Source organism: Pithys albifrons, chromosome 10, assembly GCF_047495875.1.
Source record: "Pithys albifrons albifrons isolate INPA30051 chromosome 10, PitAlb_v1, whole genome shotgun sequence".
NCBI lineage: Eukaryota > Metazoa > Chordata > Aves > Passeriformes > Thamnophilidae > Pithys > Pithys albifrons.
The window spans coordinates 12287469-12304521 of NC_092467.1; the positions used below are offsets into that span (position 1 = coordinate 12287469).

The 17053-nt window shown below is 41.6% G+C and overlaps 2 protein-coding genes across 5 annotated transcripts in view; one reads left to right on the forward strand and one right to left on the reverse strand.

Annotated features, from left to right (window-relative positions):
• On the forward strand, window positions 1-15692 carry CLCC1 (chloride channel CLIC like 1). Of its 3 annotated transcripts, none has more exons than XM_071565663.1 (12): window positions 1-146; window positions 1372-1512; window positions 3125-3220; window positions 4032-4139; window positions 5234-5455; window positions 6533-6673; window positions 7532-7625; window positions 8333-8430; window positions 8513-8659; window positions 9208-9519; window positions 10052-10297; window positions 12986-15692. In XM_071565663.1, the coding sequence occupies exons 2-11, from the start codon at window positions 1381-1383 to the stop codon at window positions 10277-10279; spliced, it is 1578 nt and encodes a 525-aa protein (XP_071421764.1). In that variant the 5' UTR covers window positions 1-146; window positions 1372-1380; the 3' UTR covers window positions 10280-10297; window positions 12986-15692. The 3 variants fall into 3 exon arrangements, with proteins under 3 accessions (XP_071421764.1, XP_071421766.1, XP_071421765.1); XM_071565665.1 differs by having other exon boundaries at window positions 1409-1512; XM_071565664.1 differs by lacking the exon at window positions 1-146 and adding an exon at window positions 1276-1297 and having other exon boundaries at window positions 1409-1512.
• GPSM2 (G protein signaling modulator 2) overlaps window positions 11377-17053 on the reverse strand; it is a 24833-nt gene continuing 19156 nt past the window's right edge. For both annotated transcript variants that reach the window (XM_071565661.1, XM_071565662.1), the window contains 6 exons: window positions 16574-16703; window positions 16001-16071; window positions 13882-14058; window positions 12968-13130; window positions 12615-12832; window positions 11377-11989 (listed from right to left, as the gene is read on the reverse strand). In XM_071565661.1, the coding sequence (XP_071421762.1) occupies window positions 11825-11989; window positions 12615-12832; window positions 12968-13130; window positions 13882-14058; window positions 16001-16071; window positions 16574-16703 (924 nt within the window). In that variant the 3' untranslated portion in view covers window positions 11377-11824. The remainder of the gene's footprint in view (window positions 11990-12614; window positions 12833-12967; window positions 13131-13881; window positions 14059-16000; window positions 16072-16573; window positions 16704-17053) is intronic.

Here is a 17053-nt window from a genome sequence, read left to right on the forward strand (position 1 = left end):
GGGGCCTGGAGGGGCCGCAGCTCCAGGGCCCTTCGTGAGGCGGGGCGGCGGCCCCCGGGCCCGAGGGCCGGGAGGAGCCGGGAGGAGCGCGGCTGCGGGGCGGCCCCGGGCCGTGTAAGCGCGCCAGGATTCCTGCGGCCTTTCAGGTACCGCGGGCGGCGCTGCCGGAGCGCGGGCCTGGGCCCTACGCCGTGTCCGGGCTCGGGCTCGGGGCGGGAGGGCCGCTCGTCTCGGTGAAGCGCCGAGTCGGTGCCGAGATAAGGGAGGCCAAGGCCGGGGAGGGGCGTGCGGGCTCCGCGCTGTGGCCCTGCCCGGGCGGGCGCAGCGCCGGCGTGTGCGGGGCTGGGGCCGGGGCCAGGCCGTGGGGCCCCGGCGGGCAGGGCAGGGATGTCCCGGCAGGGCGGGCCAGCCTGAGAGCTGCGTGGACCCCCGCGCTGCACCCTTTGTGGGGAAACAGTGAGCCAGTGCAGCGAGGAGGAATGTGCGCTGGCCGCAGCTCCCGGGACACGCTGTGTGTGTGCACCCGGAGCTGCAGGAGGCGGGGGAGCTCCGTGTGCCGCTCTCGGGCAGGGAAGAAAGGCTGGAGCGGCACAGAAGTGCTGTGGCCATGCTCTTTTTAAAACAATGCCGCCAACGGGAATTAAGCCACAGGAGTGATCCAAAAGGTGACCAAAAGCCAAACTTTGCGCTATTAACTTGAGAATACGTGTCACTTTTCACACCTCCACACGTGCTAATTAAGTAAAACCTGTGTATGCTTTGTATGTATGACTAGAGTCACTCAAACTCCACCTAAACGTGAAATGACATCCACTGAAGCTCTGCGTTTTCTCCTCCCTCAAACAAAACAACGTAAATGTAGGTCAAGAGGGATGGGAGGTCAGAGGAGACTCCACCTTTGTACGCTGGACTGTGGACAGGCTGTGTTTATCTCCTCTCCTGTAGGGATGCCTGTGGGTAAAGCCTTCAGCACTCGGCAGTACCGGGTGCTTTCTCGGGAAATTCAGAGTGCCAGCTTGTGTTTGTGATCGTGCTTTAAGCTCGAGATCTCCCACTGTAATGTATTGATTGCCAGCTGTATTATTCCTTGTTTTTGTGCTCGTGTGCTCCTGCAGACACTATCACCAGTAATTCCACAAGGGCCTCTGTTATTTTGATCCAGCCATGTAATACAGTTTAATTGTTGCATATTATTGCTGCCGTTTTCCTTGGGAAAAAATTATGGAAGTGAAATTTAACCTGCTTAATGGAGAACTAAGTTTTTAAACAGCACCAGAGAATACCTCTTTCATGAAAGGTAGTTTCATTTTTTTTATACAGCATGTTACCTAAATATCTGACCTAAATATCTGAATTTCTTGTTACATTCAGTGATACAGGATGCTGTTTGCTTTGGTGTTGTGTGCAGTTGTGCTGACAGGGAGCAGTAAAGTTCAAGAAGATGAATGGATTGACCCCACGGATATGCTCAATTATGATGCAGCATCAGGAACAATGAGAAGACCTTACAAGGTAGAAAAAGAAAGGGTGTATGAATTCTTGTCTCCCCCAAACAGTTCTTCAGCCACATGCTGTTGAAAGATAACTCTTAAATGTGACAAAAAATAATGACAGAATTATGGTATTTTTAAGGTTTTATTACGTTGTATCTGAATGCATACACAGGAAAGTCTTTTGCGTCCACAGTAAAAATTGCAGGGAAAAAAGCAGAGATCTGTGCTATTGTGGTTATCTCAGGACCTTTTCCTGTTGAGTTTCTGTTGCACAGTGATGCTGTCACAGCAACCAGGCTTTTTGTCTTTTCACAGGTGGTGCTTGATTTATGCAGGTTGTGGCACCACAGTTACTGCTCTGAGCAGTACTGGGTTCAGCAGCTCTTGCTACTGTCTCAAATATAGTATTAAATATCTTGAAAATGAAGTTCCTAGCTGAGGAATATCAGAAGAGGGATTGAGTGCTGTACTGTTAATGATTCCTTGAGGAGAAGATGAAGTAGGAATAAAACTAGTTTTAACAAGGTGAATCATCTTGGTTGTCTTGTATGAGGGATGGACTGTCCATATATCATGAGATGCATGTTGTTAGTACATACATGCACACGTGGCACTGTAAACTCTGCTTGGTTGTATGGTGCTTTTGAGTTTTGTCATTATTCAGTTTTCAAGTTTGAATTATACTATTTAAACTCTTCAGGATGTAATTTTCTGAAGCTTAAAAAAATGCAGACTGCATTATTTCTCTTCACAGCATTGCTCTTCAGCCACCACCTGCCTCAAGTCCACCTGAGAGACATTTGCATCCCTATAATTCACCAGCAAGCTTTGGAGTCTTTAAAGTTGGAGCCCAACTGTTCTGGCTTTTATAAAAAAAGTAGTAGTTTTACTGTTGTCTCCCCTGAAAATAGAACTACATCTTAAAGGAGAAAAGTGCCTGCTTGGGTTAATCCACCTTTTCAGGATTTCTTTTCTGCTCTGCAATGAGTTTTTAGGTAGGCAGGTTGTGTGTCCAGGTCCTCAAAACGAAACTTGGTTTCAGTGTGAGTTCACTGGTTTGTGCACTGTTGTGCTTCTTTGGAGAACTCCTTCAGAGTGCCCTCCTGGTTGTGTGGAAGCAGCACTGCTAAACTAGGTCTGAGTAACAAACAGGAAACAGTGTCGTGGAGCAGAGAGGGAACGTGAAAGGAAAGGCATCCATCCCAGAGTGGGGGTGTGTTTACTTGCAGTCTGGCTGGCTGTGTGGCCAGCTGGACTGGGAATGTGTCTGGCTGGAAGCTGCCCCTTTGCTTGCTGAGTCAGTTTTCAGCCAGTCCGATTATCTAATCTGATGCACTGTGTGGGTCACCAACATCTGAAGGAGGGGAAAGGGCAAGTGGGGGAGGACAGGCCTCCCCTTGTGAAGGCAACATGCATTCATGTAAACTTAAAGCAGGTGTCGATCTGGAGCCTAAAATAACGGCAGAGAGGCAGCTGGAGTATCATGGGGGAGAGTATTAGCAGAAAAGATCAGCACTCAGATTTTAGGTCCTTTGCTCCTTTTAAAGGGATCTGACTACAGAAGTGTAACAGGGCGTTTTTGATCAAATTACTGCATTCTAAAAATATGTGGTTTTCTTCTGTAATTTTAGCCAAACTATCATGACTCTGAGGATAAGACTGTGGATACTGTTGGTACTGAAAACTCACCAAGTTATTCCAGGACAATAGAATCCTTGCAACAGAAGGTTTGTCACAGAACTTCAGAATATTTTCCAGTCTTTAATAGTTTGTGCTTTCTGACGATGCTTTTCTGGATAGTATAGAGCAGGTGCATCACTGGCATAATTTATGAGAGACTACACTTTATGTAGAGGGAACCTCTTTATTCAGAGGAGAGACTGGCAGTGGTTTGAACTCAATTCCAAATTGCTGTTTTCTAAAATGTAATAGTGTAACAAAATCCATAGGAGCTGAGTGCTTCTGTCCAGTGTCAGCAGTTTAAATGCGTGGTGTTGATGTTACATCACGCTGCCAAAAGCTGAGAAACCTGGTCTGTTGTCAAGTTGTTCAGTCCTGTTTGGTGTTAGGGGTGGGTTGTGGGCACAGGACGTGGTGCTGTGCAGTGCTGCAGCTCTCAGGGACTGCTGTCAGACCCACCCAACCTGTGGCAGTGCTTGTGTAGCTCCTGTGGCACTTCCCTCCCGCAGCCATTTGGGTACCCAGGGGAAGACATGTAATTTTAATGTTGTTTTAGTTGCTTAGTATTTTTTACAGTTCTCTTTCCTGGTGCAAACTTAAAATGTAACGAGCTCAAGATGTTCATGTTTTTTTCTAGGCTTACTGAGGTTAGTATTCAAGTATTATTAGCAGTCTGAAATCTCGTTCTGGCCAGTCCCACGCAGAGTAACATCTTCAGTAACTGTATATGCTTTTTTTCTGGCATGCTAATCAAGGGATCATTGCTAAACTAAAGAAATGTGGCCCTGTTGATCCTGAGTTTAATGTGTCAGTAGAGTTTGAGCAAAGTCAATCAAAGTGTCCTTTGCACTGTTGCAGATTGCAGAATGTGAGAAGAGAAATGCCAAATCACAGCAAAGCCGTAGCTTTTATATTTTTAAGCGATATTTGAATAAGATTTTACATGAAGCTGGAAAACTTGGTCTTGTAAGTATTTGAACAGTAATTTTAAAAAAAATTATTTCGAATTCATATTACTACTTCATGTGATTTTCACATATTGATTAATTACTCAGGCATACCTTAAATTAAAATGAAGGGAAGTGAATTTTAAGGGAAAAGGTGTTACAAGTGTGTGCATCCAGTACTGCTCAGGAGACACAGTGGCCATTTGATCTGTAAAGCATCCAAAGGAGGGCTGTGTGAATTCAGTGCATCTAAATATTTGTTGCTGGCATGCAGCTGAAATAATATCCTATTTAGTTCACATTAATGGTTGTTAAACTGGAAAAAGCCAGATTTGAATTGTTGTTGTAGGTCTTTTAGGCCTGTGTTAACCTGCAGAGGGTGGAAGTGAGGACAGGTAGCCTGGGAGCAGCACAGGTAGATTGTCCAAGCAGCCAGGGATCAGGTTAGGAAAGCTGGAGTCCTGATAGAAGGAAACCTGGGTAGGGACATCAGCCCTGGAGAAGGGATACCATCCAGAGGGACCCTGACAGGCCTGAGACAGGGTCCCATGGAAACCTCATGAAGTTCAGCCAGAACAAGGGCAATGTCCTGCACATGGGTTGGGCATTCCCAGGCACGAGTACAGGCTGGGTGGAGAATGGATTGGGAGTAGCCCTGGGGAGAAACACCTGGGGGCACTGGTGGACAAGAAGCTCAGCAGGACCTGGCAATGTGTGCCTGCAGCCCAGAAAGCCAACAGCACCCTGGACTGCACCAAACCCAGCACGGCCAGCAGGCTGAGGGGTGGCTTCAGCCACATGACTTGTTAATGAGCTCTGGTTCCAAAATTTTAGTAACAGGTGAAATAATTCATTTATCTTAGTTTTTTTCTGTAGAATTGAAGAAGTACAAACCAATTGAATTTGAGTATCATTACAGTGTAGAAGATGACCAAAAAGAATATAGAATCATAGTGTGCCCCCCATACCGTGTTTTCAGCCTGCAATCTGCTTCAAAAAGGTTCTGTCTGGTACAGCGTGAAGGGTTTATAATCAGGTTTTTGCCTAGGGATGCACTTCTATTTCCAAATAAGCAGCTTTTAACACTGTTGTTTTGCTTTGCTTTTATTTCAGCCTGATGAAGACGTGGGCCAAGTCCATTACGATGCTGAGATCATCCTTACAAAACAGACGTATTTGGAGATCCTCAAGTTTCTCAATGAGGAAACTTGGCAGCCAGGTGCCATGGATGATGCACTTAGTGATATTTTGATCAATTTTAAGCACCACGATTATCAAGCTTGGCACTGGAGATTTGAAGACACTTTTGGAATTGACCTATATCATTTGTTTTTGGTAAGAGAATAAAGGGAGGTTGTTATTTTTGATTGCTGTTTTCTCCAGTTTCTCTGGGCAAGTCCAGTCAATGAGTATTACCATCTTAGCTCCACACATAAAGCAGTTATTTCCACTGTACTTCCAGTGGGTCACTTTTTTTTTCATGGTTACTGAAGGTAGAGGGGATGTAGTCACTCTTTTATTCCTGTGGTTGTTTTTTCTTATTGTCACTTTGTGTGGTTTTTTCTGGTATGCTTTTTTGTCTTATTCTTCTTGTGTTTTCTGTCTGTGGTGTGTGACTCATTAGGCTCTAGCACATTTTTGTAACTAGAACTGACACTTTGTGCATTACACATTTTCCAGGTTTGTCTGTTGTTTCAGTAGATGCTGAAGTTGTTGGCTTCTGCAGGAGTTGGAATATATTTATACTGAGACAAGTAGATATTTGAACTCTTACTGGTCAGAGGCTCTTGTGAATTTTATGGAATAAATTGTATAGTGTTGGAGAGCATGACTATGGAATTATACAGGGCTAAGCTGAGGATCTCTAGTAAGATGAAGCTCTCTGAATTAATCTTTACAATCCAGAATATGCTGTTTCATGCTGACATAATCTTGAAAGGACCCTGTCTAGATTTGAGGGGTCCATGGCAGCCAAATCACAAAAGCTCTCAATAGCATTACCTCACTGTTAGGGGCCCTCGGATGGAAAGAGACTGGAAAGTGCTTCTCTGATGTTGTGCTGCTGTTACCCAAACTGTAACTTTGTCTCTTAACCAAAGAGCAGGATTTGGCAACAGCTGTTCTGTGGTTCACACCAGGAAGTACTTAGACCAATTTTATAATTTAGTAGGGTAGGTAACATGGTAAACATCGTAAAGAAATGAGCAACTGCAGTGTCAGGCTGTGATAGGAATGACTAGTAATGCCATGACACTGTTCTGCCTTGTACTGCACGGATGTGCTGTGACAGCAAGGCAAAGCTCTCAGCTGTTCCATGTACATGACACTAGCAAAGCCAAAAGTTGCAAGTTCTTCATGTGTACTAGAAAATTCCAAATCTGAATCATAACTTGTTCCTCTTTTCTTTTTCAGCTACTCTTGTGCTTACTGTGCATTGTAACTGTAATAGCTACAGAGCTCTGGACACACATTCTTTGGTTTGTTCAGCTAAAACGTGTTTTATTACTAAGTTTTTTCATCAGTTTTGCATGGAATTGGCTCTACTTGTATAAGGTAAGTTCTGTAATCTTAATGCCCTTTGGGCTTAAAGTTTTATAGTTCTGAGGGAGTTAAGGTTATTTAGTTCCTTTAGTTAGTTTACATAAAGATTTTAATTAACCACAGAATAAATAAAGGGATTAACATTTTGTTTTGCATGTTGATGGGTGTGTTAGGCTTAAAGAACAAAAGAAACTCTGACAACTTTATCCTGCTGTTGTCAGAGTTTAACTACAGCTCATCGGGCCCAGGAATAGCAGAGTGCCCCAGAGCAGGATGGCTCTTGGATGGGAGTGGAATGCTGTGCAGAGGGCTTGGATTGAGGCAGGCAAGAATGGCAGTTTTGGAACAGATGATTTGACTTAATTTTTTCTGTTTTATTATCAGTTGCAAAGTGTAAGGCAAAATTATCACAAATCCAGGTATTTGTTAATGGGAATTATTTAAAAAATAAAAGAGAATGTTTTAATTAGTAATTGCATGACAGCTGTGTCCATTTCTAACCCAGAAACATTTTAAGGAAAGATGATGTCATCAGTTTAATTTTGCCTTAAACTTTTATCTTTTGATATACTGGAGTTTGGTTCTTTGGCAATTCAGACTCCATTTGGAGAATAACTCAGAATTAGCCATCATCCTGCATTTTGTCCATTTCCAGGAACTTCTTAGAATTTAACTCCATTAAATTGTTTAGCAAGCTTTTCTTAATACATATTTACATGGGGAATTGTCACTACAAGGGTTGGAATGGGGAAATTATCATTTACTTGGGGAATTATGCCAAGCTGGCTAAGAGCAAACATGGGTAGCTGAGGTGCAGCACTGCGTGGATGCAGGTTCTGTTTGTTTCACAAGTCATTGTGTTCCCCTCAGTTGGCCTTTGCACAGCATCAGGCAGAAATTGCGAAAATGGGGCAGTTTGATAACGTCTGTGCTGAGAAGTTGGACTGGAGAGAAAGTCTTTTTGGTAAATACTTGTTATTTTGTAATGTATTTAAGATCACCAAACATTATCACTAATGGTATCCAAGATTACTCACCTATCTTCATGAGCAGTACACTGAATTTTCTTCAATACATGATTATGTGGTTTTACCATTTTAAATTTTAGTTATTTATTGAATATTATTTATTGACTGCAGTAAAACCAAACTACTGAAACATTGATGCCATAAATTACTTGTTTATAGTGTAAAAGTTCCCTTAAGAAGTAAGACTTTTTGCTTGTAACCTAAAATAGACCCTTGAAATATAGCAAGCAGAACAGAGAATTTTAATCTAAGGCAGATTGGCAGATGAGTAATGACTCTGGGAGTGATGCTGCTTCAGCAGCCGTGGACACGTGTTAATAGATAGTTCCCACAGATGAGACTTTTTTCCTGAGGCTTCTAGGGACTAAGTTCATCTAAAAAAAAGAGAATTTTCTTGACTCTAGATGAGAAAACTTCAGGGTTTTTTTTCTTTCTAGCCTTTCTTCTCCTTCCTGTACACCCATGACTGGATAAACTAGAGTGCCAATCTGATCTCAGATTTGTAAAAATAAATCTGAGCTTTGAACCGTATCTAGAATAGTTCTCTTCCATCTATAATTAAAATGCTACTTTCTTTATTACTGCTGTGTCATAAAATATATTTTTAAGAAGTAGTAAAAATGTGTGTCTGCTTTGACTACAGAGTGGCTTAGAAGCACATGGACATTTCAGGATGATCCCTGCCAGAAATACTATGAAACTCTACTTGTAAATCCTATTTTGCTGGTTCCACCAACAAAGGTATGTGCCAAGTCCAAAGAACTGTTCATGTTGATGTTTTTGTTTGTTTGACAACACTGTTTTCCTACTTGTACTTTTCTAGGCCTTGGCAATTACTTTCACCAACTTTGTAACTGAGCCTCTGAAGCACGTAGGACAAGGTATTGGTGAATTCATCAAAGCACTTATGAAGGAGATACCATTCGTTCTGCAGGTTCCAGTACTAATTATGATGGCTCTGGCTGTCCTGGTTTGTAGACATTTATCTTATATTTAAAAGCTTTGTTTTATTTTTTATATTTTTTATTTATAGTTACCTATTATCTTTTATTTCTTATTGTTATTACTGAACAGATTTCTTAGCACAGATGAAGTTACTTCTATGAGACAATTTTTTTCTTGAGGAAGGCTTTGTAGTACAGTTGGTGTAGCAATTAAAGTAGCCAAGTGCATTCAAAACACATCTCCTCCACTCCCCAAGTGGGATAAAATAGCATTAAACTGCTTAAAATCTTAGACTCTATGACAGTTTATTGCAGCTTAGTTCCCATTTCTTCTTTGTGTCATTACACAGTGATACTCACAGAGTATTGAGGTAGAGCCTTCAACAATGAACTGTGTCCAGTCTGGCAGTTCGTGCAGTGGGGTCAGACTGCAAGAAGCTTGAATTTTACTGCAGCTGTTTTCATCACCTGAGCTTTTCTTTCAGGGTTTTCTAGATGCCTTTGAAATCTGTGTGAAAACCACAGGCTGCAAATATTTGGTGTTTTGTTCAGTTTGTTTATTTCCCTCCCTCAGGCTTTTTGCTATGGTGCAGGATCATCAGTGTCTGCATTAAGATACTTAACATCTTCTCAGAAGAAAAGTCTTCTTCCACCTGACCATCAACAGGAGCAAATAGACTTTGGGCAGTACGAGAGGAGAAAATCAGAAGACTGTTACTTGCAGAAGTTGCCTTACGTGCACAGAGGACACCAGGACAGAGGAGATGCCTCTGACAGACCTCCCCTCACCGTGAGACCTGGCGCTGGCAGCAGGAGCCCCGACACGGCACACACCAGCGATGAGCCAGATACGCACGTACCAGAGTCCCACCAGCCACAACCTGATGTTAGTCCTGGTGCTCTTTGAGCTGAGATAAGATTGGTTGCTTTCAATATCACCTGCTAGAATACATTTAAACAACCAGCTTAACCCAAATCCTGGGGAGAGAGGAGTTAAGGAAGTACATGTTTTCCTATGCAGCAGTTTGGTAGAGGTGTCCCAGACATGTTTCTTTCTGGAAAAATACTTGGCAATGGCTAATTGTGACAGGAAACTACTGAATTAAATGTCTTTACTACAAAGACTTAACTACAGTTTTGCGAGATCAGTACCCACATGTACTTGTATTAGCCTGGGCACTTAAAACTACCCACAGGAGAAGTGGGGGGAAAAGTGCTGACTTTTCTGTAAACTATAGAAAAAAACCCAGATTTATACTCCACATTTTGCTTATTTACATGCCCTGTTTCCCCAGGGAAAAAAATCGTACCAGTCATGCTTTGTGTGAGCTCTCTCCCTTGAGCTGAGATGCACTTGAAGCAATAGATGCTGTCACTTTAGATTTCTTAATTAATAGATTATTATTAATTTTTTACAGAATAGGGTGTACACTGAGTCTGAAGTTCATAGACTAGAAACTCTCAAAGCTGAAAACTGTACTGAAGAACCTGTACTTGAGCAGCAGAAACAGGAGACAGGCAAAGCAGAGCGAGAGACTGGAGAAAACTGTGATCCTAATAAAAACCTAGAAGGGAAAAGTTCTGCAATGGAACAACGTGAAGAAAAGAAAGAGAGCATTTTAAGTGACTCCCAGGAAGGAGACTAAGGAAGCCTGAGCTCTGGTGTAAGTTCTGTCTAATCTTTTGTTGTCATATTCTGCTCTAGTTCTTAAGTGTCAAAAAAAGAGTATCAGTGAGCTGTAAGGTGGGGTCATAATATCTGGAAGAGTGAGTGTACATACTGTGTCTAGAATTTGCAATACATGTGTTAAGTAAGATAATACACCTTTAAGTGGCCAAGCAAACAGGTTTGTGGGGTGTTGCTGCTTGTTGGAAATAAGTTTGTGTAATAAGTTTTGAGTTAAATTATGTTCCTGGTGGAGGGGAAGATCTGATACTCTGACACAGCAAACATAAGCCAGGTAACTGTCCAACAGCCTCAAAAAGTTACTGATATTCCTGTAATTCACATAACACTAATCACAGCTCAGATAGGTATCTTAGATCAGTAACTGTAAAATAGTTTTAATTACGTGTCTGTTTAGTCTTAAACTACCATTTCCCTCTGAGACTAAAATTAACCATAAGTTCTTCTCTCAGGGTATAATCAATAAAAATAGGACACCATTTCTAAACACCAAAGTGAAGTTTGCCACCTTTGGTGTTAAAATTAGTGACTTCTAACCCAAGGTACCTCCAGTTAAAATCAGGCACAGCCTTCAGGGTTCCCAAGAACTGCCCCAGGACCAGGATCTACTGCAGCAAATGTTCCCCAGAACTATCCCAGCATAGCACATCCTGAGCAGAAGCAGGAGAAGGAATTGAGGTCAGGAAATGAGCAGCACGGAAGCATTTACAGTGTGTGACATTTGACATTCAGGTACTGCAAGAACTCCACTTACCTGTCTGGAGTTCATGCCAAGTGCCCACCACTCCTGTGCTTCCCTGATGCACAGACTGTACCACCCTGGCTGTAGAGCAGCAAGAGCAACTGTTACTTGAAAATAAGTACCTTTGGAAAAGTTCTGATTGTAAAACTGTGCTGAGGTAATGTAGGAAACACTTACCTAAATATTACCAAAAAAACCCATCATGTTTTGAAAAAAACTTTTTTATTACAGAATTAAACCCAGGCTTTAATTATTTTTAATAGAAAGGATTGTTTCTTCCAAAATGTGTTTCTGCAAGACAGACTAAATACTGATGCTATTTCTTAAATTTTTTTTTTATTTTTTAAAAAAAGTATAAAGAAAACAGGACCTTTTTTCAGGACATAAAAAACAGGGGGCAAAAATCAAGTTTTCTTTAAAAAGAACATAAAAATTCAAGTCTTACACTATACTGAGACAGTAGTAGAATCCACACATGAGCAGTGAGAAGAAAATAGTATTAATTTTGATAGACTAGAGGCAGTTAAGAGGGAGAGACAGTAATGGTATCTCAGACACTGCAATAAAAGCAGCTGCCAATTTCAAGAGCAGGGACGACTCTATAACTACTGATCACAAGTGCAATGCTGCTGCTATTTATATGAAAACTCATTAGGAAGGAGACAAAATTACTACTTGCAGTCATCTTTAAAAGGCAAGTATGCTTTTCCAGCACACAAAAATGATACCTAAGATGCTGCTGTACAGTACATTCCTGTGCCTTCAGCTAGAACTTGGTCCCTTTATAGCTGAGGGTAAATGGACTCTCTGTTCATCCATTCTTTTAGCTTGTGATCGTAAAATGAGGCTGAAAAAATCCTCATCTGGTACAGTGGATCCTTTTGCAGATGCTGGAGGAGCACATCTTTGATCATCCAGTCTGGAACCCTACAGACAGACCAAGAGATAAAGCTGCATATTTACAGGAAGAGATGTAATAAATAAACAATATAAATGAAAAAAAAAACTACTAAACCTTTTGCTTTCAGATTTAAAGCTATTATAGAGATTTAATTTGTAAGTTTTATAATTACTAAGAGTGCAAGTTAGGCTAAAATAGTTCATCTGAACCACTTCCCCAAATGTAACTGAAAGTAACACCCCCACCCCCCAGATCAGTCCTTTGTCATATTGCAGAAGGAGATTTAAGTGTCCTGTCTCCAGAAGAATAATTTTAGCATTACTATGGGCTTTTTCTTTATACCAGAAAATATGGTTGTCTTCCTTTCCTTATACAGGGAGTAAAAAATGGCCACAGATGGTCAGATTTGGAAAGGCAATACTGAAATTACACTTACTAGACAACAGATAAGTAAAAAAATAAGAATGGAAATTGTAAAAGAACTCCACAAAACTCAGGAAAAAATCCTAATATTTTGTTCTGCTGTGCTCTTCCTTATCTGCCAAATCAATATGTATTTTAAATCACATGGTAAACAAAACTCAATAGTAGGAGACAAGTCAAGTAAGTCCTCAAAGACTCAGAAGCTGAAGAACTTTGTTAAACACTGACCTGGCATTTTATCAGTATGTCAAAGAAGTCATCATCCAGTTCCCTGTTGCTGCTGGCCATGAGGTGCCCCAGCACAGCCTGGCTGTTGTGCTGGGGCAGGCGCAGCCCGGGCAGGTTGGTGACACTGGCCCGCTGGTCGTCCAGCCGGCGGCTCTGCGAGCTCGCCAGGAGGTCCAGAAACTCGTCTGTGTGTGGGGACACCACGGAAGTGGAATGGGCTGGGGAGGAGGAAGAAAACAAGTTAGCCCAGAAATAAGTTCCTTTTTGTAGTCAGTAGTGTCTGCAAATACGTTTTCAAAATGGTATCTGGCAGCAACTCAAGTCAGATACAGATTTTACTTTAAAAAAATTACATTTTCGCATTGTTTTAGGTGGAGTAGAGGACGTTGCCACTGAAGCAGATGGGAGTCTGTTCTTCTCCTGGAAGTAGCACCTCTGGTCGTCCATTCTGTTACTCTGGAACCGACTCAGCAGATCAAAGAACCCTTCATCTGCCATTGTCTCTCGACTGCTTTTCTGAAAAGGAGAAAACATTTAGGGGTGTTTTGAACTTAAGAGTACCTAAAAGTGGGACAACTGCACCAGAATTTCAGTCCAGTCCTGTTTCATTTTTGCATAGCTGAAATCTATTAAATGATTTTTTTTAGTCATGCCTTTCTATAGACAGAGATTTATCCTAAGAGGAGATATAACAATATGGCTGCATTTTTGGAAGGTAAAAATACATTAGAAATGTTTCATTCTCTGAAGTGGAAAGAAACAGTGCTTTGATCATGGTACAACTGGAGTTATTCCTCCTCAACCATTAATCCATCAAAAACCCAAATGCCTGTGACAGAAAAAAGGCAACAAGAACTACAATGAACATTTTCCATTGTTTCCTCAGGTCCGTGATCAAATGTCTTTTATTTTTAACTGACTTCTGTCAAGAGACCAAAGTATCTCCCCCTGCCTCAATCAGAAAAGCCAGATTTTGTTAAGTTTAAGAGAAGCAGTGTCTAGAAAAGATTTAGAAATAAAATGTGTGTAAGCTGAGCTCTAACTTTAGAAAATGCACAAGGAATAAAATATTTTAGTATTAAGAAAAGCCTAAAACTGGCACCACCCATGAGACAGCTGTACAATGGCAAATTCTGCATGGTTTGACAGAGCCACGGTGTTTAAATGAAGTTAAAGTGGAATGGACAGCTGCAGGAATGCGTTTTCCACAGTTCTGATCAGACAAAGATGAGTAAAGGCAATGATCTCCACAGCTCACCAAACCTACCCTCTGGGAGTTTGGAAGTCGATGATCATTAGAATTACTGGCATCCTGCAACACTTTGGAAGTGGTGCCGGTTTTGTACTTTTTGCCTTTTAGTCGATTTACAAAATGCAGTTTTGCTGAAGTTTTGGCAACCAGTGGTTTCTGTTTAGCAAGAATCTCACTGTTCCAGTTCTGAACCTAAGAAAACAAGAGTCATGAAATTAAGCCTTCTGATTTTAATTACCTGTATTGTTACCTCTTACTTGCTGCTGCTTTTCCTCCCCTGAATGAAGCAGCTTTACATTATTTTGTTCATCCAGCCATGAGGATGTGAAAACTCAGGGTTTGGCTGTTACTTGACCTGTGATTAGTGAGCTGTTGGCTGGAGCAGGTTAGTGCTGTCACTGATCAGTCTGAGAACTGAACTGTGCTGTGACACCTGATGGATTAAAATGTGATCAAACAGTGTATTTAATTAAACACACTGAAATTGCCCTTGCTGACTGCAGTGCAGGAAAGGCAGTTACAATGTAAATGCTGAACTGCAGACACAGCTGACACTTCCCACCTGACATTCTTAAAACTGTAAAGAAAAAAGTTTTACAAAACCCATATTACAAAATGTTAGAGCAAAACAAACCCTTAGCAAACCCAGATACTCAACCAGCCTTCCCCCAAGTCCTTCACATAGAGTAAAAATTGAAAAGGAAGAGGGAGAAGAATGCCAGGGCAAGAGCAAACAGGAACAACCATCTTGTTTCACTAAAGAACAGAATGGAAAGCTTTATCAACCCAACAGGTTTTCCCTAAAAATAAATAGAATTATCCACAAAATAGCTTTAGTCACAACTGAGAGACTCCTACAGCTGAATAAAACCAAAACAAAACCTTTTCTTTTCTCAACTCAACATCACAAATCATGAGCACAGTCACAAATCTTCCAGCAACACTGCCTACTGCAGTGATTGCCTTTCCAAGGCTCCCTGAGCAGCAACACACAGAGCCCACGACTCCAAGGAGATGGCATCCTATCCAACCAAACCCTCCTGCTTGTGTCATGCATTGTTCTAGATTCCAAAGACTTCTATGGAATCAACTTTCAGAGTCTACTCAAAAAGTACCTTTACAAGAGCTAAACTGCAATAGTAGATTAAAGCCAAAATCCACAGGAAACATTTTAGTATGTTTACGGCACAGACTGTCAAGAGGATACATGTTTTAAAAGTTATCCCAGATCAGAACAGATTCAGAGAGTTACGAAAACACAACTGATGGTGGCCAAAAGCTTAGAGGGTCCCTGCAGAAGCCTCACGCTGGACTAAACATAAGTCTTTCTACATCAGTACCCAAACTGGCTCTTGAGCATCAGCACTGACTTCAGCTGTACTCACTGCCCATATGCTTTGAGATTCTATTGCCTGTCTGATGAACATGATGACAGGCTTTGCCTCACTTGAAAAGAGGGGAATTAGGTATCCCAGTGTGGAAGGAAAAATAATATTTCAGTTTGCCACTGGAGAACTGCCAGCCCACTACTGAAAGGCAGATAGAACTGAAGGAAGTCTCTCCTAGATTGACACAAGGATTTCTGTCTCCCAGAGATTTCTCTGAGCTTGGGGTGGAAGATGCTTTGCCTGTCCTGTGGCTCAAAAGCAGCATTTCTGCAGTAGCACCCTTACTCAAGGTGGATGTTCCAGTTCCTGATGGCTTGCACATTGGTTGAAATCCCAAAGTGAAAAACACAACATGTATTTAAGCGCCTATGAAAGTACTGTAACTAAAGAAAAAATGTTCAGAACAGCTGAAATAAAGCTTAGAAATTTTACTCTGAATCACTTTCATGCTGCAACCTCAAACCGTCTCAATAAAGAGATGAAAGGAATTCCTTTGATGGACCTACAGGACCCCATTCTTTCTGATTTATGCAGGGAATAAAGCAAGCTTCCCACAAGCCATTACAGCCATAGTCTGTGTCACACGCTCCACAACAAAACTATTATTTGTTAGTATTGTTAGACCTGCTGTTATGTAACTCATAAGATCAGCTAAATTAAAAGGGAGGCACATGGCACATCAGCAAACCCTTAGAAATCTTTCACTGCAATCTCAGCAGCAGAGCAGAAAGAAACAAAGTGCCAACCTTTTCTGGGGTTAGTTTCATAAGTTCCATGTTCTCCATGCTGTGACGGCGTCCTACTCTCGGTCTGGTGCCTTCAAGAGAGAATCAAGTTCATCTTTTTATCATCCAAATGTACAGTATCACTGTCAAAGCTGTGGCTCTACTCATCTAAGGTCCAAAGTACAGCAATTTTGACTTCCAAAACAGTGCAGTTAAATATATTAGCAGAGAATAAACAACCACTAGTAAAAGCAGCCTATAAAATCCACCAAATCTGTGCTAAGTTGTTTCATGGGACATGAGAGAAGGGCCATGGACCTCTGAACAGAGGAACATCGAATGGACTGTGTTCTGCTGTAACCCGTGTTGGTAAGATGGCAGGAAAAAAAAAGGACAGGATTTGACAGCAAATAATACATCTCCCACATTAATAAAAGAGGGGGGAGACACAGACACAGAAACATCATGTGAAGAAACTAAGCAGTAACTGGTGAGAAAACCAAGCAAACCTGCACAGTCCTCTGTGGTCAGTAGAGAACACAACATTCTTTTTTAAGTTCTCTTTTAGAAAGTATTGTAGAAAGAGGCACATACCATTCAAACTGTTTTCCACCACATGGCTTTCTGACATCATGGAGTTGTTTGTACTGTAGCTTAATCCAAGAACCATTTGAAGATCTGAGAGATTAAGTCTGGCAGTGAGTTCTCCACTTCTGTCCCCCACCTTCAAGCAAATAAAATAAGCAGTTACATTACCTTAAGAAGTACACATACATGCAACTGTAAAGCAATCCTTTTCCCCTTGATTTCTGAGAGTAAAAGGGTGAAAAGGTTTTCCTGCTTGAATAGTGAATCATCTTTTTAATGAAGTACCTAACAACTAACAGGTAAATAAAGGCTAAAATAACCTCTGCTAGGCTACCACCTTGGATTCCATGATGACATTGTGTGAGGTGACACTGGAACTAAGGAGCTACCTGCAGTGAGACAGGGCTGAAATGATGTGGAGTCAACTACCCCTGCATTCAAAATGCATTCCATTACTCAAAATTAGATGCATGGACACACCTCCAT

Excerpts from the sequence above, each read along its gene's own strand:
- CLCC1 (XM_071565663.1), top strand. The coding sequence starts at position 1,381 with ATGCTGTTTGCTTTGGTGTTGTGTGCAGTTGTGCTGACAGGGAGCAGT. Across the intron at positions 1,513-3,124 it reads CAATGAGAAGACCTTACAAG|CCAAACTATCATGACTCTGA; the intron begins GTAGAAAAAGAA and ends CTGTAATTTTAG. Across the intron at positions 9,520-10,051 it reads CCCACCAGCCACAACCTGAT|AATAGGGTGTACACTGAGTC; the intron begins GTTAGTCCTGGT and ends AATTTTTTACAG.